The sequence below is a fragment of the Camelina sativa genome, chromosome 17 (assembly GCF_000633955.1).
Source record: "Camelina sativa cultivar DH55 chromosome 17, Cs, whole genome shotgun sequence".
Classification (NCBI taxonomy): domain Eukaryota; kingdom Viridiplantae; phylum Streptophyta; class Magnoliopsida; order Brassicales; family Brassicaceae; genus Camelina; species Camelina sativa.
In genome coordinates, this window is record NC_025701.1 from 11,913,100 (window position 1) to 11,935,463 (window position 22,364).

Genomic DNA, 22,364 nt, shown 5'->3' on the forward strand with positions numbered 1-22,364 from the left:
GGTGAATGGCCCCAGCCACGGAGGCCGAGGTTAAAAAGGCCTTGTTTATGATGCATCCGGATAAAGCACCCGGCCCTGATGGTATGACAGCTCTGTTTTTTCAAAAGGCATGGAGTATTGTTAAAGAGGATCTTGTCTCAATGTTAAATCAGTTTTTTACTGAGGGTACTTTTGATACGGTTTTAAATCGTACGCATATCTGTCTTATTCCCAAGGTAACAAAGCCGACTCGGATGACAGAGATGAGGCCGATTAGTTTGTGCAATGTGGGGTATAAAATCATTTCAAAGGTTTTATGTCAACGGCTTAAGCGGTTGTTGCCTGGTCTCATCTCGGAGACGCAATCAGCCTTTGTTCCAGGTCGATTGATTTCGGATAATATCATGATCGCTGAGGAGATGTTTCATGGTTTGCGCACTAATAATTCATGTAAAAGTAAGTTTATGGCCATAAAGACGGATATGAGTAAGGCGTATGATAGAGTGGAGTGGGCTTTTGTTGAGGCTCTTTTACGAAAGATAGGGTTTGCGGATAAATGGATTTCGTGGATTATGTTCTGTATCTCTTCCGTTGAGTACAGGGTTCTTCTTAATGGTCAACCCAATGGGCTGATAGTCCCAGAAAGGGGTTTGAGACAGGGCGATCCGCTTTCTCATTACATTTTTATCTTGTGTACGGAGGTTCTGATTGCTAATATTCGGAAGGCGGAGGAGGAAAAGAAGATTACTGGTATAAATGTGGCAAATAAGTGTCCGGCAATTACGCATTTGCTGTTTGTGGACGACAATCTTTTTTTCTGTAAGGTTGATAGAGCTCAATGTGGGATTGTGTTGGATATTCTAAAACAGTACGGGGCTGCCTCGGGTCACCAGATAAATTTTGAGAAGTCTTCAGTTCAGTTTGGACATAAGGTCAATGACCAGGCCAAGGTGGAGATGCAGGGTGTTCTTGGTATCACTAATGTAGGGGGCATGGGATCGTATTTGGGACTTCCGGAAAGTTTGGGGGGATCGAAAACACAGGTTTTCTCCTTTGTTCGGGATCGGTTGCAGAACCGGACAACTGGTTGGTCAGCGAAACTGATGTCAAAAGGAGGAAAGGAGGTGATGATTAAGTCGGTTGCGACTGCGGTACCGATATTTGTGATGTCTTGTTTTCGACTACCAAAAACGATAACATCCAAATTAACGAGTGCGATGGCAAACTTTTGGTGGAGCTCTAATGGACAGTCTAGGGGTATGCATTGGATAGCTTGGGAGAAGCTTTGTTGGAGCAAGCAGTTGGGTGGGTTGGAATTTAGGAGTGTGGATGATTTTAACACGGCTTTGTTGGCCAAGCAGTTATGGAGATTGATAGATGTCCGGACTCTCTGTTTGCTCGGGTTTTTAAGAGTAGGTATTACCGAAATTCAAATCCTATGGAACCCCTACGGTCATACTCTCCTTCTTATGGTTGGAGGAGTATTGTTCCAGCTAGATGTCTGGTAAACAAAGGGCTTATTAAAAGGGTTGGCTCAGGGGACTCCATTTATATATGGCAGGATCCCTGGGTTCCAGCTCAATTCCCGAGACCAGCTTTAAGTAATGGTCCTTGTCTGGATCCAGAACTTCGATTGACTCATTTGATCAATCGCCACACAAACTCTTGGCACAGGGATCTGCTCTATGAGCATTTTGATCCCGTAGATGCCGCTTTGATAGAAGCTTTGCCTTTAAGTAATTGTTCCAGGGCAGATTACTTAGGTTGGCACTTTACTAAGCATGGTAAGTATACGGTAATATCAGGTTATGAGGTGGCGTGTTATGCGACCCCGAATACCTTTCAACCTACTGGGGCGGGGCCAGAGTTAACCCCTCTTTTGGCTAAGATTTGGAAGGTTCCATGTCCACCCAAATTGCATCACTTTATCTGGCAAGTATTGACGGGTTGTATTTTGGTATCGGCGAATTTAAAACATCGAGGGATAGATTGTGATGTTGACTGTGCACGTTGTGGGGCCGATGCGGAAGATATAAATCACGCTATTTTTGTGTGTCCACCGGCTCGCCAGGTTTGGGCTTTAGCGAATGTTCCGGTAGGACCGCAACTTTTCCCCACAGAGTCAGTTTATGCTAATGTGGATCATTTCTTGGGTTCAACAAACCCGGGTTCACAGGTCGCCGCGTTTCCTTGGATAATGTGATATATTTGGAAAGCACGGAATGCTCGAGTTTTCGAGAACCAGGTTGAACAACCTGTTGAGGTTGTTCGGGTGGCGATAGGTGAAGCTGAGACTTGGCAGCAGGCACAGGTGGAGACAGATCTGGATGAGCTTCAGTCCTCCCCTAGTGTATTGTCTGCTGGGCCGCAGACCCATACTTTTTCTCTCCTGCCGTTTTTTTCCGGGCATCGGTGTTTCCTGGACGGTTCTTGGAAAGAAACTGATATTTTTGCAGGTGCAGGTTGGGTTTGTACTTCCTCACAAGGATCAATCCCGATTCTCGGTGCCACCAATTTCCAGCGTAGTTTGTCCCCTTTACATGCAAAAGTCGAAGCTTTCATTTGGGCGATGCGGTGCATGATTGGGCACGATTTCCGGGAGGTGGTGTTTTATACGGACTGCTCCGATTTGGTGAAGATGGTGTCTTCGCCTCAGGATTGGCCCGCCTTCGCAACATACCTAGATGACATCAAGACTGATAGGGAGGAGTTCTCTTCTTTTGCTTTGGTTCAGGTACCTAGAAATGCAAATGTTCGTGCGGATTCGTTGGCTCGTCGAGCGCGCTCTTCTCCACAGCATGTTAAGTTTGTAAACGTTTTTCCTCTAAATTGGCTCACTTGAGTTAATTTCTTTATTGTTGAAAAAAAAAAAAGGTATAAACAAATATGGGTGAGTTACTAGAATATTGCATAAAAGCTTCCTTATTACAAAAGTAACATACAATTGTTTGTTATTACTAGACTAACACATTGTACCTATACTACCCCTGAAACTAGTGTTGGGAAAAAACGTAATTACGGCTAATGCCATTAGAAAAAAAAAACATTGGAAGTTGGGACTAAGTCTACCGATCCTTTGATGGTAGATTTATACACGTGGACTGATTAAAGGTGTACATCAGATATTTTTGGTACACTTAGTTGTAGTGCTGGTACACTTTGCCGTCGACGTAGAAGGTACACTTAGTTGTAGTATAGGTACACTTATCGGTGGACGTATATGTGTATCAAAGTGTACCAAAAATATCTGATGTACATCTTCAACAGTCAATATGACCCAAAAGATATTTATGGTAGACTAATAGCCTGTTGTGACAGATTTATTCGACAGCCTTCTCTCGTTTCAGATATTTTTGGTATACTTGTTTGTTTTTTTGAAATAGTTTTCGGAGTGTGATGGTAGGTTTCTTGTCCGTGGTAGATTTAGTAAGCATTTTTGACAGCTGTAAAGTCTTACCAGAATAACACGAATTTGTTTGAGCTGTCAAAGACAGTCTAGCGTTGCGATAGACTTATTGGAGGTAGATCTAAACACGTTTGCTGTTCTTCCGATCTATGGTGTTCATGTAATAACGTTTGTAGCAGATTCATCAATCGTATTCTGTTTGTCGGCCGGAGCAAACGTCTTTTTCCTACTCTGTTTCGTTAATCTTTCCTCTGGGTTCATCCATGGAAGAGCTAGATATATGTTCGGAAATCTATATAACTCACTTTTTATAGGTTTTTAATTTAAAAATCAGATGTTGAGATAAAAATCTATAATAGTTGAGTAAAAACCCCACAAGTGAAACCAAAAAAATAGACATAAGTCGTGAAAAAATAAAGTGAGGCAGGGAAAATTAGGGTTTTCAGTCGTATGTTAGAGGTAGAAGACGAGGATATTATGGTAATTTTGGGTTCATTAAACCTAAAATCGAACGTGTACGTACATATAAACGTGTAGGTACATATGAACGCATACGTACACAAGTTATGAATGCATACGTACATATGAACACAGAGTCGACTCCAGAGAACCGCCGCTCTGCAACACACGTCCCAGCCACCGTGGATGCGTCACTGCCGCGTTGCTTGTCAGAAACCCACCGCTGCGCTGACGGGAGGGAAAGATTGCTCACTCTTGTTGTTGCTACTCCGACGATAACTCAGACAAAAAACTAGATCTGAAACTTTGTTCTGAGAGAGCAAGTGAACCCAAATTTTGTCAATCTGATGTTTTTTACCAACTCAAATTTGATCTAAAACTAGATCTGAAACTTTGTTCTGATCTAAAAACTAGATCTGAAACTACGTCAATCTGATATTTTTTACCAACCCAAATTTAAGAGAATCCCAACAAAATGAGAATGATTCTTCAAAGTTTTTTGTTTCTTTCTCTTGATAATCAAAGACAAATTTAGTTAGAAATGGCATAAAACGTAATAAAACACACAACTCAGGTCTAGAAGTAATTTGCAAACTTTTATGTGTTATTCTAGTAAGACAGAAATCTCAACGTGTTAGTCTAGTAATAAACCTATTTTTATGTAATATTCTAGGTAATTTCTCAACAAAAATTCCACAAAAATAATAGTAACGGTGTGCCTCTAGAGACAGACAGACAGTGCCAAAGCCAACCCTGAGCAAAGGGAATTTTCTGTTGAATTTTCAACGTTGATATGGTACTCCTTTTTGGCTTTGAATGGGAGGACAGAAAAATAGCAGATCACCCTTTAATGCAGTTTTCCTATCACTAAGTTACCATTCAAGAAATTTTTTGCTTAAAAAAATTAATGCAGATGAACTGTGTGCAGTTCAAATTTTTTTGTCTTTTTATGGTAATTGCAGGAGAAATACATGCAGATCTGGTCTACAGCTTTTTTGATGCTGTTCATCCTTGATCTGCATTTGAACTGCCAAATTTTTGATATACTTTTATTCTGTTTGGTCTGCTTGAACCACTTGATCTGCTGTGCATTACATGCTTTCTCCATTCAAACCCTTTATATTTATGTGTGGATGTGTGTGTTGGAGTCTTGGTCTTTTCGTGTCTGCTCTCTCTCTTACAATTCTTAACGTATCTTATCAATTTGAAACGTCCGGCTACTTTAATCCCATATTGTAAAAGCTGGAATTTGTTTTACTTTGCCATTTTAAAACTTTTTTTTCTTTTTGTTATTAGTTTTTTGTTTTAATGGGTTTCGATGTTAGACTTTTTTTGTAATTAGTTACAACTTACAACTTTTACAAATGTTTATTGCTTGCTATAATTTAGTGAATACTTCAGTTTTACTGTGAAACCATTTCTTTTACAACAAAAATTAGAATAAGAAAAGATGAAAAAAATATCGTAAAATATTTGATTTTGTGGCATACAAAATTCGGTTTAACATAAACGTCCTTAGATATGTTATATGAAAATACAAATAAATAAAAGATAGTATGTACATTTCAAAACTCGTAGAATTTTTTTCACTCTAAGTAATGATCTGATCTATTTACTGAAATGAAAAGAAATACGAATATTATATATATATAAACACGTTAAAAACTCTCAGGTCAAGTGTCAACAGTCAACTCCCTTATTTCGTTATTGAGGAAAAACCCCATAGTAAAAGGAGGGATGATCAAGATATGATAACCAAATTGGTTTGTTTTAGTTTTAATTTTAATACGCATTTTTAACTTAACTGAATTTGGATGAACAATTTCAAAATTTAAAGATCATGTAGTTTTGGATCGAAAATTAATCTTTGTGTGGTTCTGCGCTGAAAAATTAATAATTAGGTTTCTACAATTTCAAATATAAAGGCCTAAAATTGATGTGGTCTGAAAAAAGAAATCAAAACTTCATGTGCACCTAAGATCGATCACCCCTAAAGGAGTGTAGAATTGCAAAGCTGCCCAGCGTAAATTATGGATTAATGATATCCATGCAAATTTGTGATGCAAATTAAATTAGTTCAAATTAAAAGAGTTATTTATTAAGATGGCGTCTTAGACATTCTCTTCGATCCATGCCATTTCTTCTTCGTACGGACTACGCTCTTGGCGTTCAAACTAAAATATCTTTTACATATCAATATTCATGTTGATTTTACTAGTAAAAGATATGTTTTTCTTTTTTTTTTTGGTATCATAGTAAAAAATACAGTATGTTGATAATATTAATTAAATGAATTGATCCAACATGGTATGTGAATATTTAAGTAGTTTCGCAAGTATAAGTCAGATAACATATATACGTGGGGTTTGCAGGAATCAAAGTTTATATTAGGAGGGCCTAAATGAAGCTCTTAAGATGCTAAAACGAATGGAATCGAGAGGTTGCGTGGTAAACGTGATTGATTACTCACTACAATGCTTAGTGGTCGGTTTACAGATGCCGAATAATTTGGACAGTTGTTTAACCTGGTTACATAAATTATGAATTTTCAGCACTATGTGCACAAAGAGAAACCATAACGCATTGAGAGATATCAAGATATGTTAGATCTTAAATTTTGGAAGAGCGTAATAAGAAATAATATTACACCAAAACTTACATAATTGGGAATGAAGGCATAAGGTGTCAATCCATAAAGAAATTATATAATCAAATAGATATAGATAATTATAATAAGAAATTTATTTAATATTCATTGTGAGATCTGACTAATAAGCCCGATCTATTACAATTAGAGCATACGATTATTCAAAAATCCAAATAGTAATGAAGAGGTAAACATTATATACCTCATAGATACCCTAAAGCATACGAAAGATTAATAGCAGCCTGAACTATCGTTTCCAAACAAGAGACGAACATGATGAAGCAACCACATCCCAACATCTTCCCTGATAGGCTGATACAGCTTCAACTAAAAATTATGACAACAAAGAAAGATAGCTTCTTATTATGAGTGTGGGGAAATGCTTGCATGGGTGATCAATTTATAGTAAAACCATGCATAGATGGATTAGATGAAATCAGACTGTTAAAATTCTTTTTTATCTTCTCGTGAGTCGTCGGAGAGTAATAAAGGACATGCAGTCAATTTGAAGATGAATGATTCTGAATTTGGAACGTTTTGTCAAAAATTTGCGTAGAACCAATTTGGGCTTAAACTCAAATTGTATAGTATTAACTAATTGTTGTGGTCCAATATTCAGACAGTTTAAATAATAATAATGTACTTGCTCTACAAACGTGTAAATATGAACGTGGGACGAGTAGTCTTACATACTTGCCGTGTAAATTTAAATGGCCATGCATGTTTGGTCCGTGTCAATATACAAGGCGTTAATAAAGAAAGTGATTGACAACGAAGTTGAGGAAACAAAGCTTGTCGGTGTGGAACCTTCCATGACTACAAAGTCTACAATATTAGGGTTCTGAAACTTCTGGTCTGAGTCTCTCATGCATGACTCCAATTATGTCATGGCAAATTCTAGTTCTTAACGACTCTGACCTTTGAAAATTACATAAAGTTTTGAGAAAAAAGAATAACCCGTTTTTCAGTAAATAGTACATAACAGTTTATTTTCGTTAGAAAAATTGCAAAAAGAAGAATTCGAGAGAATTGCTTTAGCTAGGAATCTCCGATCGAATATATAGTTGGTATGCCTAAATTATATATTATATAACTGACGAAAAACGATACGTTATCTTGCTTATAGAAAACATAATAAATTATAGATCCTTTATAAACTATAGTCTATAAATAAAATTATATATAGACTTTTTTTTGTGCAAAAAATTATATAGACTCTAAAAAGTCTATAAGTTTGACGAATTAAGAAGAAACAGGCACATGACATCTACCTTGAGGAAGAAAACGGTTTGGTTAGGAATGTTGGAGTTGACCGGTAGACAAGTTTCGCTTATAAACATACAAACAAAAAAAGAAAACAAATCCGGTCTCTTATAGAGAAGACTTGTTAAATCAAATATCATTAGTAACTGCAAAATATGGCGAACACTTGAGTAGAAGCCAAAAATGTTGGGACTTTTCTACGGAATTTTCAAAGTTCATATAAGATTCAATCCTTTTTATAGATGGCTGAGTGTTCGGGTCTTCGTCAAATGGTATTTCGTCTCTATCTTACAATTATTAACATATCATATCATTTTGAACGTCCGACTAATTTTTTTGATCAACCATTGGAGCACAACAAGCCGGCACTAAGATCATTTCACATCCGACTATTCTTTTCTCAAGTCAATTAATGTCAATCATTTTTTTGTTAAAAAAAAATATATTTACTTTCTGTTTAACATTATAATACTTTTTGCCTATTTTTTACATCACATTATAATATATATACTTGGTAGTTTGAAGATGACTGATGGCATAAGTGGTATTTGCGGTAATTTTATTTTGGAGGAATAAAATTTTATATTAGGAGGGCCTAAATGAAGCTCTTAAGATGCTAAAACGAATGGAATCGAGAGGTTTTGTAGTAAACGTACGTGATTGATTACTCACTACAATACTCAGTGGTCGGTTTTCAAATGTCGTATAATTAATTAGGACAGATGTTTAACCTGGTTCCATAAATTATGAAATTTCAGCACTAGGTGCAAACAGAGAAACCATAGCGCATTGAGATATATCAAGATATGTTAAATTTTAAATGTTGGAAGAGCGTAGGAAACAAACAATACTAAACGTTACATAATTGGGTGTGTACGTAAGCATATATAAGGTGTCAATCACAAAGAGGAATATATGAAATGGAGTAATTAAATAGATATAGGAAATAAGAACCAAGATTTATTTAATAAATTATTGTGAGATCTGACTAATAAGCCCGATCTATTACAATTAGGACATACGATTATTCAAAAATACAAATAGTAATTAAGAGGTAAACATTATATACCTCATAGATACCCTAAAGCAGACGCAAGATTAATAGCAGCATGAATTATCGTTGCCAAACTTGATACGATCATGATGAAGCAACCCCATCCAAACATCTCCCCGGATACTTACAAAATCAGCTTCAACTAAAAATTATGAGAAAGATACAGCTTCTTATTATGAGTGAGTGTGGAGAAAATGCTTTTCATGGGTGATCAATTTATAGTAAAACCATGCATACATGATATTAGACTGTTGAAATTCTTTTTATCTTCTCGTGAGTCGGAAAGTAATAAAAGACAGTCAAATTTAAAGGTTTAAATGATTCAGAATTTGGAACGTTTTGTCATGAATTTACGTATAACACAATTTGGGCTTAAACTCAAATTGTATATGAACTAATTGTTGTGGCCCAATCATTCACGTACACTACAAACAGACAATTTAAATAATAATTTACTTGCTCTAAAATCGTGTAAATATGAACGTGGGACGAGTAGTCTTACTTAGTTGCCGTGTAAATTTAAATGGCCATGCATGACAACGAAATTGAGGAAACAAAGAAAGTGCTTGACAACGAAATTGAGGAAACAAAGCTTGTCGGTGTGGAACCTTCCATGACTACAGCATTAGGGTTCTAAAACTTTTGTTCACTCATGCATAGGACTCCAAATATGTCATGGCCAATTCTAGTTCTTAACGACTTCAGTCTTCAGACCTTAATTATTTAACGTCTTGAGAAAAAAGATATAACCCGTTTTTCAGAAATTTTTACATAACATCTTCTTTTCGTATAGAAAATTGCAAAAAGAAGAATTAGGGAGAATTGCTTTAGGAATTACTGATCGAATATATTTAGTTGGTAAGCCTAAATTATACATTAGTATAACAGACAAAAAACGATACGTTATCTTGCTTATAAAAACATAATAAATTATAATTTTTTTTTATAAACTATAGTCTATAGTCACAGTTTCAAATAACAAAAATTATATCTTGATTCTAGATTGAAGTTGATCGAGGGAACAAAAAGTCTACAAGTTTGACGAATTAAGAAGAAACAGGCACATCTACCTTGACGAAGAAAACGGTTTGGTTAGGAATGCTAGAGTTGACCGGTAGACATGTTTCGCTTATGAACATACAAACAAAAAAAAAGGAAAACAAATCCGGTCTCTTATTATAGAGTAGACTTGTTAAATCAAATAACTTCCAACAAAAACGAATAGTTTCCTTCGACGAGTATGATACCGCGTGGAGCATTAAAGTTAACGATGGGCCATTATGATTGCCTATTAACTACTAATCTTAGGGGTTTGTATCATTTCAGCTTATCAAGGGATCTTAATTAGGAGTCAGTACTAGAAAGAGATCTTCAAAAATTAGGAGTCAGTACTAGAAAGAGATCTTCAAAAATTTCTGATTAAAACCTTTGGATTACACACCCACACGTTCACACTTTCTTATTTTCCAATATAAAAATCTTGTTCATAATATTCTATTCATACGTTTTTTTGTATATAATCCACAACCATATTTATATGGATTACATTTTCCCGAAAGATCCGGTAGCGGTTGAGTTTGACAATTCTAAATAAGTATTTGCCGAACCGAAACACTAACACATATTTATTTCACGCCACATTTTATAGATATTGGTTCTTTTTTTTCTTTCTTTATATGATGTTAGGATACCGCTAAGGAATTGATTATTTTGTTCCTCTAACTTCGTGACTTTTAAAACAACATTCCGAAGTTGTTGTTGACACATTCGAATTACCTAGTCACCTTTTTCTTTGTATATATGTGAATCCATATTATTATTATTATTTTTGCCCAAAATCATAACGGAAAAAAGAGAAAAAAGACCAAGTCAAAGATAATGTCAACCCCACCACCAGCCAAACAAAACTTAGTTCAAGGCACAACAAGTCTTTATAAGGAAAATTTTGAAAAACATGCAATGACCAAATTGTCCTTCTCTACTATGTATCCTTTCATCTCAACAGGAAGGGTATTTACGTAACTATAAACATATAGACACACACACGAAATTTCCATTACAGAAACAGATCAACAACTACTCTGCCTCTTTTACAGACGACGACGATGTCAAATTTGTCAATTGTCAAACAACCCAAAATACCAAAAACCCACAAAAGTCACAAAACCCCACAAATAAAGTAACAACATTTTAAATGATTCGTCAATTACACTCTTTTTTTCCTTCCAGATTTTGTAAAAAATAAAACCAAATTGAAACAAACAAAACAACAAACAACAAAACGTTACCTTTTTCTTTGATCGATCTCTCTCACAATTCTCTGCAAATGAGTTAATTCCCCATGGCTGCCTTGTTGATGCAGCCATGGCTTCCTCATCATCTAACCCTAATTTTGTTCTCCTTAATCCTCTTTTTCCCTAACCAATCCTTTTCTCAATCCGACTCTCCTCAAAACATCGAAACATTTTTCCCAAATGACACAATCTCCGCTCCAGCTCCATCTCCGGTTCCGTCGCCGCCACTACCACCAACATCTTCCTCTTCGTCAGACAGAGGTAAGATCACGAGGGCTGTGCTTATAACCGCGGCTAGTACTTTACTTGTAGCAGCTGTGTTCTTCTTCTTCTTCCATAAGTGCGTCATCGCACGGCGGCGAAGGAGGAACAGAGTCGGTGGCGTCGAGAACACGCTTCCTCCGCCGGTTCCTCCGTTGGCTGAAACGACCTTAGCTCGAGAAGGGTTTACACGATTCGGCGGAAACGTAAAGGGATTGATCCTTGATGAGAATGGTCTCGATGTGTTGTATTGGAGAAAGTCTCAGAGTCAGAGGAACAATAAAAATGGAAGCTTTAAGAAAGAGATCGTTCACGGCGACGACAACGACGAAGAGAAGAATGTGATTCATTCGAAGAACAAGAAGAATTCTGAGATTCCTCTTCTCAGAGGAAGATCATCGACTTCTCAAAGTGTAGTTCACAACGACAAATACAACAACACCACCACCACCACTCATCCTCCTCCTCATGTCAAGACTGAGTCTTTCAAAAACGCCAAATCAGATCCGTCACCACCACCACCACCGCCACCGCCAATTCCGGTGAAACAGAGTGCTCCACCTCCTCCTCCTCCTCCTAAGCCTAAGAGTGGTCCATCTCCGCCGCCACCTCCGCCGTTGAAAAAGACGGCAGCTTTGTCTTCATCAGTTTCAAAACCACCGCCGGCTCCTAAAGGATCATCATCTTCAGGGGAAGGTTCAAATGGTCAGGTAAAGCTCAAGCCTTTACATTGGGATAAAGTCAACCCTGATTCTGATCACTCCATGGTTTGGGACAAAATCGATCGTGGCTCTTTCAGGTACACCTTTAAGATCTGTTTGAACTCAATCGTTTCTTTCAATTTTTAGGGTTTATAAAATAAAAATCCAAACTTTACAAATTTGGTTTCTCCTTCATCAGTTTCGATGGCGATTTAATGGAGGCTCTCTTCGGCTACGTGGCGGTCAAGAAATCTCCAGACGACGGCGGCGATAAGAAACCTAACTCAACCTTACCGACTCAGATTTTTATACTTGACCCGAGAAAATCTCAGAACACAGCGATCGTGCTCAAATCCTTAGGTATGACTCGTGATGAGCTTGTGGAATCGTTAATGGAAGGTCACGATTTCCATCCAGACACACTTGAGAGGCTCTCCAGAATAGCTCCGACGAAAGAAGAACAGTCAGCGATTCTACAATTCGACGGTGACATGAAAATGCTCGCCGACGCTGAGTCGTTCTTGTTTCATCTTCTAAAGGCTGTGCCTTGTGCCTTCACTCGTCTTAACGCGTTGCTCTTTAGAGCTAATTACTATCCAGAGATATCAAACTATAACAAGTCTCTTCAGACGCTGGATTTAGCTTGCACAGAGCTTAGATCACGTGGCTTGTTCGTGAAGCTTCTTGAAGCGATATTGAAATCTGGAAACAGAATGAATCAGGGAACAGCTAGAGGAGATGCTCAAGCTTTTAACCTCACCGCGCTTTTGAAACTTTCCGATGTGAAGAGTGTTGATGGGAAGACGACTTTGCTTAACTTTGTTGTGGAAGAAGTGGTTAGGTCTGAAGGGAAGCGATGCGTGCTTAACCGAAGGAGTAACCGTAGCTTTAGCCGTAGCAGTAGTAGTAGCAGTTCGATTTCTGAGGTTATATCAAAGGAAGAGCAAGAGAAGGAGTATTTAAGACTCGGTTTGCCTGTTGTTGGTGGGTTAAGCGCTGAGTTCTCTAATGTTAAGAAAGCTGCAGCTATAGACTATGACACGGTTGCTGCAACTTGCTTGGCTCTTACGTCTAGAGCGAAGGATGCTAGACGAGTGTTAGCGCAGAGCGAAGGAGATAATAAAGAAGGAGAGAGGTTTGTGAAGAAGATGAATGAGTTTCTTGATTCGGTTGAAGAAGAACTGAAGTTAGCTAGAGATGAAGAGAAGAAAGTGATGGAGCTTGTGAAGAAAACAACAGAGTATTACCAAGCAGGAGCTGTGAAAGGAAAGAATCCACTTCATTTGTTTGTTATTGTTAGGGATTTTCTCGCTATGGTTGATAAAGTATGTGTAGAGATCTCAAGAAATTTGCAGAGGAGGACTGCAATGGGGAGTCCGCAACAGAGGAACGCAGTGAAGTTTCCGGTTTTGCCTCCGAATTTCATGTCGGATAGGTCTAAAAGTGAGTCTGGTGGATCAGATTCTGATATGTGAGAAAAGGCTATCTTGAATCTTGATGATCACATTGTTAGATGAGAAATGATTTACTTGGTTGTAAATAATAGAATCGTTTTGGGTGTTGATTATATTTTTTGCCTAAATAACTTTTTGAAGTGTTAATAAGATCGAGGTTTTTGTCTGCATAGTGTTCATCCCATATAACAAGAACATAGTTTTGCAGTTTGATCCTACTACATGCTAATATGCTATAAACCATTTGGTTACATTTTCACCAAACCTAAAATCTGTGGAGGAAACATTCAAAACTTGTTCTAGTTTCTTAAAAGTAGTCAACGGTCAAGATTTGTTATTCATGAATTTTCCTTTCTTCTCTTGCTGTGTGTCTTAAATTCCTGAATTTTTAGGTTTAGAGTTGATCAAGACAGACGAAGAAGTCAAGAGTTTGAACTAGACAATGAAGGTTGTTGATTTAACAACTGATACACTCGAATAAAAAAAAAGATTTCAGCTTGGAGAATCAAAGGAGATCAAAGATCAAACGGTCAAACCCATGATGGTTCAGGATCAAACACTGCAAAACATACAATTCTAGATAATGGGGGTTGTAGATTGATTCGATTCATTTCTGTTTAGATAACAACGTAATCCTTGGGAGTCTATACACATACACAGGGAACTGTAAAATATAACTATTATATTCCTTATTATTACTCATACTACTCCTTCCACAAAATAAATACTGGCAACTACAGACTTCACTATATAACAACAAGATCAATGGCTCTTTACCTCAACACTGATGGAACAACATTGGTGGCGATCTTTGCCAGAAGATCAGACTAAAACCTGACCGATATAACTATCGTAACACCTTGTCTAAAGAGCCTTTTGGTAAGATCCGCACAGGAAGAGAACCCTGCATGGGTTTTGCTTTCGGATTAAGAGAGTCTCTCCTGGTTTTGGCATCAATCACTCCTGCCTGCTAAACACGGAAAGTAATGAGACCACAATATATCTTCACGGATTTTAAAAGGTGAAAAAGATTTCAAGAAGTGAATTTTTTTTTTGTAAACCTTTGGGTTCTTCTGCAAGCGTGTCTTCTCTACAGGTCTTGCACCAGACTTGGAAAGCTGAACACCATGAAGAAAGTATAAGCGCAAGTACGCAGAAATTGTAAAATGTAAACCTCCACGTTTAGTTTGATCATGAGAGAGATATTACCTCCTTTTGTTGTTTCTCAACAGTCTCATTGCTTTTAAGGCCATGAGATGGAGAACGATAGGCGGTAGTACCACTTCTCTTCTCCATGTTACTTGCTTTTGTAGGCCTGTTTTTGAGGACAAGAATCAAACTTTAGGATTCCAAACATACAATGACGAGTTTCAGTAAACCAAGTCCCATGAACTAATATACCTCCCCTTTTCCTGCGGCCGAGTAGCTACTGATGGAATACTAGTAGCCTTTGCAGTATTCTGACATTAAGCAGCTGATCAGTGGATAGATTTTCACAAGTGGGCAAATACAAAACATTACTCAGTACTAATATACCTGCTTAAGAGCCGTGTTTTCACCGTCGACAGAGTTTTTGAAGTCAAAACTCTTTTGAAATGTTTTAAAAGCACGTTTCACAATGTCTTTATCACCCATTCGCTCCATAATCAGTGACTTTCTAGTACTTGTAAGAGCACTAGGATCGGAAGCAGGTGGATCCAGATTCATAGATATATGCAATGACTTTGGAGCGGTTTGTTTCTTTTTCAGTAAAGCCGAGGGAGTTTCTTTCTTTAACGAAGCGTAGGATGTAGTCAATGAAGTGTTTTGTGAAGCTGGTTTGTACACTCTTGGAGTTGAAAACCCTTGTGGGGCTTTTGAGATTGGTGCTGCTGGTATCTTTGTTGCCTTCATCATGTTTCTGATCTCCTTGCTTGGTGGAGTTTTCTTACTTGTTACAGTCTTGTTAGTTTCAGGTTTTTTCGTCACCTGATTAGGCTGTAGACAAGAAAGTGACAGAGCGTTTAAGAAAACAGAAATGAGAGACACAATTAAACACTCTGAAGAACTTGAAAACTTTACCTTGGGAGAGCTTCTTGTAGGATTAATCCGCACATTTGCATCACTCTTCTTAATTAGATTAGGCTTCTTCTCTTTCTTCACCTCCTTCATTGGCGTTTCCTTTGTATCCTTACTATCATCTTTTGATATTACTACTTCCTCTCTCACTTCATCTCCTACTACTGTCTCTGAAACATCCTCAACTTGTGAAACCTCATCTGGTTCCTCCTGCACATGGACGACCACTTCTGGTCTCTCCTCCACAAAAGCAATCTCTTCTGCTTTCTCCAATACTGGACTATCCACACAGTCCTTGACTTCTTCTTTCACCTGATCAACCGAGCTTTGACATTTCTTGACAATGACAGTATCTTCATTAACAACCTCATCAACACTCAATTCATTTACTTCAACAGCAATGTCAGTCACATGCTTATCTTCATCACAAGTGAACTGCTCATTAGAACCATCATCAACCTCAGACTCTGCCACCGACTCGCCGTTTTCGTGTTCCACACTCTCCTGATCTGAAACGATCGATCTAAAAGATTCGTTCTTGTCCATTTGCTTCTCCTGATCCATGATCTCAGCTTTCCTCTCAGCTATCTTCTTGTAATGAGCTTCAAAATAAGCCTTCTTTTGAGCTACTGAACCTGGAGTTGCACACTTGCCAACTTCCTCCAAGTACTTGTTTGGAGAGAAAGCTGAGAACTTCTCCCAAGAAAGTGAATCATTCTCAAACCTGCCGAATGAAACCGACACTTGTAGGCTCGGGTTTGATGAAGCCACGGCCTTTACGGGTGTTTCCTCCCTCAAGCCATAGAATCCCTAAACCAAGAGCAGCCAAAATCATGAGAAATAGACAAATCAAGTCCAGAACTTGGAAGATCTCACACATAAACAGAGACAAATTAAGCAGAAATCTAAAAGAAAAACACAGAGACTAGTCAAATGGGTGAGTTACCTTATCGTCAATAGTGGCAACACCAACTTGCATATCACCCATTAATGCTTTAGCAGCAAGAAGAACCTACTAATCCATACAAAAAAATCCAGTAAATATTTTGTATCACTTGAAGACCCCTCAACTCAACCATAATAATCTTAAGTAAAGAAGGATCTCTCTACTGGCTACTTTATTTTTTTGCCTTTTTTTTGGTTGTAACTCTTTAAAACCCTCTTAGTGAGCAAACTCAGATTCTTATGTAACTACTTCAAAAATAACAAAATTTTAAATGACTGAAGTAACAAAAAAGAAGAAGCAAATCTTCATCAAATGATTGAAAGTACCAAACTTCACTTTGAAGGGGGAGAGAGAGAATCTAAGAGAGAAAAAGAAATGAGGATCCAAATCTTACCAGAAAAAGTGAAAGATAACCCACAAATACAAAATTGTTGTTAATTCCCAATGATGATCCACCTTTTTTCCAACTTTAGATTTCTGCTTTGATGAGTGGACACACACACACACACAAAAAAAAAAACAAGAAGTTGAAACAGTTCTGCTCTCTAAAGTAAAGTAAAAAAACCAATGTCTTTCAAAGTTGAAGACTTTGAATTAAGAAAAGGGAAGACTTGTCTCTCAACAATAAAAATTAAATAAATTTTGGTTCACTCAGCTAAAAGGAAAAATCTTAAATGCAGATTTAACAAAGAGAGAGAGGTGAACACACAAAAGGAAGAAGAAGAAGAAGAAGAAGAAGAGATCAGATCAGACTCAGATCGGCAATGAAGACAAGAGTCGGTGGGACCATAAGTGTAAGCAAGTCATATGGAAAGTGATAACTTCGAAGCAATCAAACAAAGAGAGATCAAGAGACATATAACACTGTTGTATGTACTAAGCTTGCTTATTAGTATAAAGTATTTGATTAAATAAAGGGGAACTAATTGTAGTCTATTAAAAGAAGAATATAAATTGGAGTAATAATTTGACCCAAAAAAAAAAATTTGGAGTAATAAATGTTAGGCCATATTTATCGGTAAAACGAAGGCCTGATCTTGGGCTTTTTTAAATTGAAAAAAATTGAACAGTGTAAATAAGATCAGGCCTTCTGATCTTAAATAAGATCAGTTCTTCGGGTGATCTTCCGGGCACGTGTCTGAACGAGATTGGTTGGAAATTATTTTGTCTTCGTATCATTTTCTTTCTCTTCACTCGGGTTTTCCTAAATTTTTTTTCTTGTTCTCTCCGAAGAGGCGAAACGGCGAAACTCCGAGACCTTTCTTCGTCTCCGATTCCGGTTGACTAAATTATGACTCGCGATTATGACTCGCGATTGTGTTTTCTGTGTTGATCATACGCAGCGATCTCAAAGGACTCATGTCGGCGTTGCAGAAAATCAGAGAGAAGGCGGACGAGGATGGCCGTAAGAAGAAGGAAGAAAGCATCTCCAGGTGATAATATAATCTCTTGGTTACATGTTCCTCTCCGATTAGGTTATGGAATGTTTAGTTGAATATCACCGTCACCTTAGATTTCAATTTTTTGCTATGAGATCATCGAGAAATTTATGGCGATCGTTTGATTCTATGGAGCGTTTCTTCAATTTGTTACATGAATTAATTAGTCTGGATCTTGTATTGCAAACCTAATTTTATCAACTAGATGTAGGCAGATGAAGCTAAAGGTGTTCGATCATATGCTCAAGCATTTTTATATTGGTTAATCGATCTGTTGTGCAATTGATTATGTGTATTTGATTGATAAGATATCAAGCTCGTTGTACATGGATTAGTCTGGATCTTCTATCGCAGACCAAATTTATCATGTTCTAATGCTCTTTTAAGTGTTGTTAGTTTGTTAGCTGATTCTTGCTTCAATCCTTGTATATTTTTCTGGCAGCATGTCCAATGAGGTTAATTCAAAGATTGAGGAGCTGAAGTCAAAACTTGAGAAAGAAAGGTATGTAGCTGAGGACTAAGATCTGATCCTCCATGTTTTTGTGAGTGTTGGTTTAGAAGATGAGATACAAATGCTGATATATATTCTCTCCTTGATTTACAAACTGCAGACAAAACTTTACCAAAGCACTTTCAAAGAGTTCAAAGGAGGTCTGAACAAAGATCCGAAGATGATCGGAATGGTGTCCATTGGAGATGTGGTCCGAGCTGTGGTGAGTGAGCATCGAGAGGAGCTTCAACGCCTTAATGCGTTTATTCAGGGAGGTTACTAGATCTTGAAGATTGGTAAGACAAGAGTCACCGTTTGTTTCTGGTCTAGTGCGAGTGCCTGCTGAATCTGAAAAGCTTTTAGATCAATGTATATATGCTGTCCTGTTGTTGTTGTTGTTGTGTTCTGTTTGATGTTTGTTGTTTCGTTGTTTAACTTTCAGTTATATTAGAATCCTTCATTAACTTAAAATACAAACAAGAAATCCAAGTCCAATATATAAAACGGACAGATTTTCTAATAATTGTAATCGGTCAAAAATCTGAAACCTCATATATTGATCTTCAAACCTTCATGTGACTAAACTACATAATATTTCGGTAAATAATACTCTTTAACCTCTCTTCTGCTGTTTTCAATCCCTCAAACTTTTCATTAGTAGATGTTTAAACTGGTGTTATCTACTGCATAATATGATTGTCGAAGATGAAAAAGATTCATACACACTTTATGACGAACAAGAATTCCAATAAGCACATCGCAAACTAAAGGAGGATTTGATTGAGAATATTTGGAATAAATTTGGTCATTTGTATTAATTAAATAAAATGTTTGTCTTCTTTAATTAATTAAGTAATAATGTTTTTTTTTATAATAAAAGTTGTAATAATTTTCAATTAAAATGTTATTTTATAAATTTTAATAATTGTAATATGTTTAATAAGAAAATTAATAAACATTATATTAAATAGTTTTAAGCATACTTAAATTATATATTAAACATTAATCTTTGTATTTATTCAATATTTTAAAAATTCTATAAGAATATTATATTATTAAATCTTAAGATCTTATACCTGTTCTCCCTATAACTTCCTTCTTAACAAAAGATCTTAAGCCCTGATCTTACAATATTTTTACATTATTTCTCATCTAAGATCACCCCACATGATCCCCCTATAAATATGCCCTTATGCCTCTTCTTCAAGGGGACACCTGTGGATGTCAAGGACCCCATTAGACTCTTCTCACTTTCTCAGCGGTGAATCCAACAACCTACAAACGAAAAGTCTATGCAGTATGCACCACCACCACCACTGAATGAATCTGATCCAATTTGATTAGCCACAGAAAAAATATACATTTGGGCTTTAAAGCCCATTAGTAGTTTCGAGAAACGATGGTGTTTGTCATGTATGTAACTCATGGTATTGAAACGAAAACATTTATTATGATCCTTGTCTCGTTGACCAGTTTTATTATCACTGCGAGAGGAGAAGAACGAACACTTGGTACAGATATTTAATGAATGGACGACTATAATTGCTTCTCAGAAACCAAAACTTTGATTCCCAAATAGTCATACTCATTAATGTCACCGCAACGGCACTAACCTTACCTTGCCATTGTTCATAACCTTCTTAGCCATTTTAGACATGTTTGCTACTACTTGAATGGTCTGAATGAATATTTTCACGGATTGATTCAAAATGGTTTGTATACTATACGATTTTTGTGTTTTTCTTAACTTAACCGGTAACAAACTAATATGCACTTCAAGATGAGGTTTTTATTAAGACGAAAAGATTAAAAACAAAAGAGTACCAACATGACAAAAGAATTCTCAACAAAAAAAAGGGTTCTATATCTCTCTCTCCCCCCTCCCTCACTAAATCGTTTTTGTACACCAGAAAATCAAAGAATCACTCACCTGAACAATGGTATTTTTTTTTTGTAAAACCTGTAATACGACGACAAAAGATATGAAAAAAAAAGAATGTAACTTTTTTGTTTTTTAACCCTCACAAGAAGCTTGAATCATCAGTCAACTCCGATAAAGAAGCAAACCCAAGCAGCAGAGACTGATCCTTAGCTCTCTCAATCTTATGCTTATACAAATCATATGGCTCCCAAAGATGATCCAACGGACAAGCCCTCTTCTCATCAAGTCTCACCCATGGTTTCCCTTTCCCACTCCAATGCAACAAACTCACAGGACCAGGATGCAAAGACCGACAGCTTCCTCGTATGTTGTCCCCTCCTAAACCGTGCTGGTTCCATCTATGGTCAATAGCTTCCACATTACCCGCAAAGACCAAAAGAAACGGTGGTAAAGATCCAAGATCGTAGATTCTCTTCTTCTTCTGCAACTGCATCCACTGCTCTAGCTTCTCTCTGTAGTTCCCTTGTCTCCACCTAACAAGATCCATCACCATCACTCCCGTGTTGAAATAGCAAGGCTTTTCACCCGAGATTAGACCCGGTAAAGCCGGGTCTGACCAGAACCCGGAAGTGAAATACTGAGTGAAGTTGGCGTGACAGTACTCCGGAGCTCCGATGACCCGTGACCCGGTCAAAACCGTGTTCCAAAGCTTGGTGATATCATCGACGGTTATAACATCCGAGTCAAGATAGATGACTCGTTCCACGCTCCGATCAAGAATATCTCCGAGATAGTTCCGAGCGTAGTTCAACGGATTCTCCAAAGCTATTCTAATCGAAGAGGAGATGAGATTGATCACCGTGTCTTCCCTAAAAATGTAGACTTTAAAGTTGAGAGACGGGAACGTCGACCTCACGAGTTGACTCAGAACACGAGGACTCGCCGAGTCAAACTCAGCCGCGATGAAGTGGAAGAAGACGTTCTCGGGACAAGACGCGTGGCGGAGAACGGAATGAACGGCTGCGATCGATCCACGGAGGTATTCGGAGTCTAAAGTCATAGCTACGTGAACAAGGGAAGGATCATTAGAAGAAGAAGAAGAAGACGACACGAAGTTGTCTCTGTTCACAGAAGACGACGCACACTCCTTGCCGTTTCTGTACTCTGGAGCTTCCATGAACGGACCAAGTTTATTAAACCCATCATTAGTACCTCCGTTGTGACCACCACCACCGGCGGTCGTTAACCTCTCCGGAATCAACCGTATGCCAACGGCGAACGGTAACAGAACAATCAAACAGAACACCGTCAAGATCAAGAACGCGTTTAAAGAAAAACGCGTCGGCATTATACTAAAGAAACGCGTTTTTGAATTCAAAGAAAAGATTGAAGCTTTTATATCATATAGGGCTAATGATATATAGCATTGTGCAAAAGATGAATAATAAGTAAAGATTTTTTGCAAAGAATGTTCCTTTTTTTTTTTTTTGAAGTGTTTGTCTCTCTCTCTCTCTCTCCACAGAGATGGAGAGATAAGGAAAGAGGAAGAAGAAGAAAGATTGGTTTATAAAAGAGATGTGTTTTTTTTTTTTTTTGTAAATTTTGCCATAAAACTTTGGATTCTTGAGATGATTTTGTTTTCCATAATAGGGAGATTACGAAACACGCGCGTATTAAAACTTAAAAGCGAGTGAGACGGCTTATTAACTAATTTAAGGCTTAGTCGTTAAGGGAAACTTTTTTGTAAAGGAGCAAATCCCTAAAACCTACTGTCATTACCTGTTAATTAACAAAAAAATGTTGTAATTAACAAAAAGGTGTTATTACTATACTAATTACAAAGATTTAGGTGAGTTTAAGTTCGTCTGTGGTGAAGGTGTAGGGTTGAATTAAAGTAATGAAAGGTTGGTTTTGGAACTTGTCTTAACCCATTAAGACGGTGCCAGCTGTGGAAGAAGGTCGAGGGATACAGCTGGATGATTCGTTTTTTTTTTTTTTTTTGGTTTGATTGGACGGTTGAGATTTAAGTTT

General features: G+C 37.4%; 4 protein-coding genes and 1 long non-coding RNA gene across 7 annotated transcripts; 3 read left to right on the top strand and 2 right to left on the bottom strand.

The window, feature by feature from the left end:
* LOC104759401 lies at positions 6-2,821 on the top strand. Its single transcript, XM_010482334.1, has 3 exons — positions 6-1,483; positions 1,654-2,155; positions 2,225-2,821. The coding sequence occupies exons 1-3, from the start codon at positions 6-8 to the stop codon at positions 2,819-2,821; spliced, it is 2,577 nt and encodes an 858-aa protein (XP_010480636.1).
* Positions 10,957-13,688, top strand: LOC104756792 (formin-like protein 4). Its single transcript, XM_010479437.1, has 2 exons — positions 10,957-12,162; positions 12,264-13,688. Exons 1-2 carry the CDS (start codon positions 11,150-11,152, stop codon positions 13,537-13,539), a joined length of 2,289 nt encoding a protein of 762 aa, XP_010477739.1. The 5' UTR covers positions 10,957-11,149; the 3' UTR covers positions 13,540-13,688.
* LOC104756793 (protein WVD2-like 7) lies at positions 14,093-17,361 on the bottom strand. 3 transcript variants are annotated; one of them, XM_019239673.1, is made up of 8 exons: positions 16,917-17,361; positions 16,523-16,588; positions 15,580-16,386; positions 15,055-15,495; positions 14,920-14,978; positions 14,728-14,833; positions 14,580-14,636; positions 14,093-14,488 (listed from the first exon to the last, which is right to left on the bottom strand). In XM_019239673.1, the coding sequence occupies exons 2-8, from the start codon at positions 16,562-16,564 to the stop codon at positions 14,366-14,368; spliced, it is 1,635 nt and encodes a 544-aa protein (XP_019095218.1). In that variant the 5' UTR covers positions 16,565-16,588; positions 16,917-17,361; the 3' UTR covers positions 14,093-14,365. The 3 variants fall into 3 exon arrangements, with proteins under 3 accessions (XP_019095218.1, XP_010477740.1, XP_010477741.1); XM_010479438.2 differs by having other exon boundaries at positions 16,523-16,591; positions 16,917-17,360; XM_010479439.2 differs by having other exon boundaries at positions 14,093-14,485; positions 16,523-16,591; positions 16,917-17,359.
* Positions 17,669-18,991, top strand: LOC104756795. The gene is made up of 3 exons (XR_762328.2): positions 17,669-17,955; positions 18,404-18,463; positions 18,573-18,991. It is a non-coding gene; the product is annotated as an uncharacterized LOC104756795 (long non-coding RNA).
* On the bottom strand, positions 20,221-21,869 carry LOC104756796 (probable galacturonosyltransferase-like 8). The gene has a single exon (XM_010479440.2). It carries the CDS (start codon positions 21,679-21,681, stop codon positions 20,473-20,475), a length of 1,209 nt encoding a protein of 402 aa, XP_010477742.1. The 5' UTR covers positions 21,682-21,869; the 3' UTR covers positions 20,221-20,472.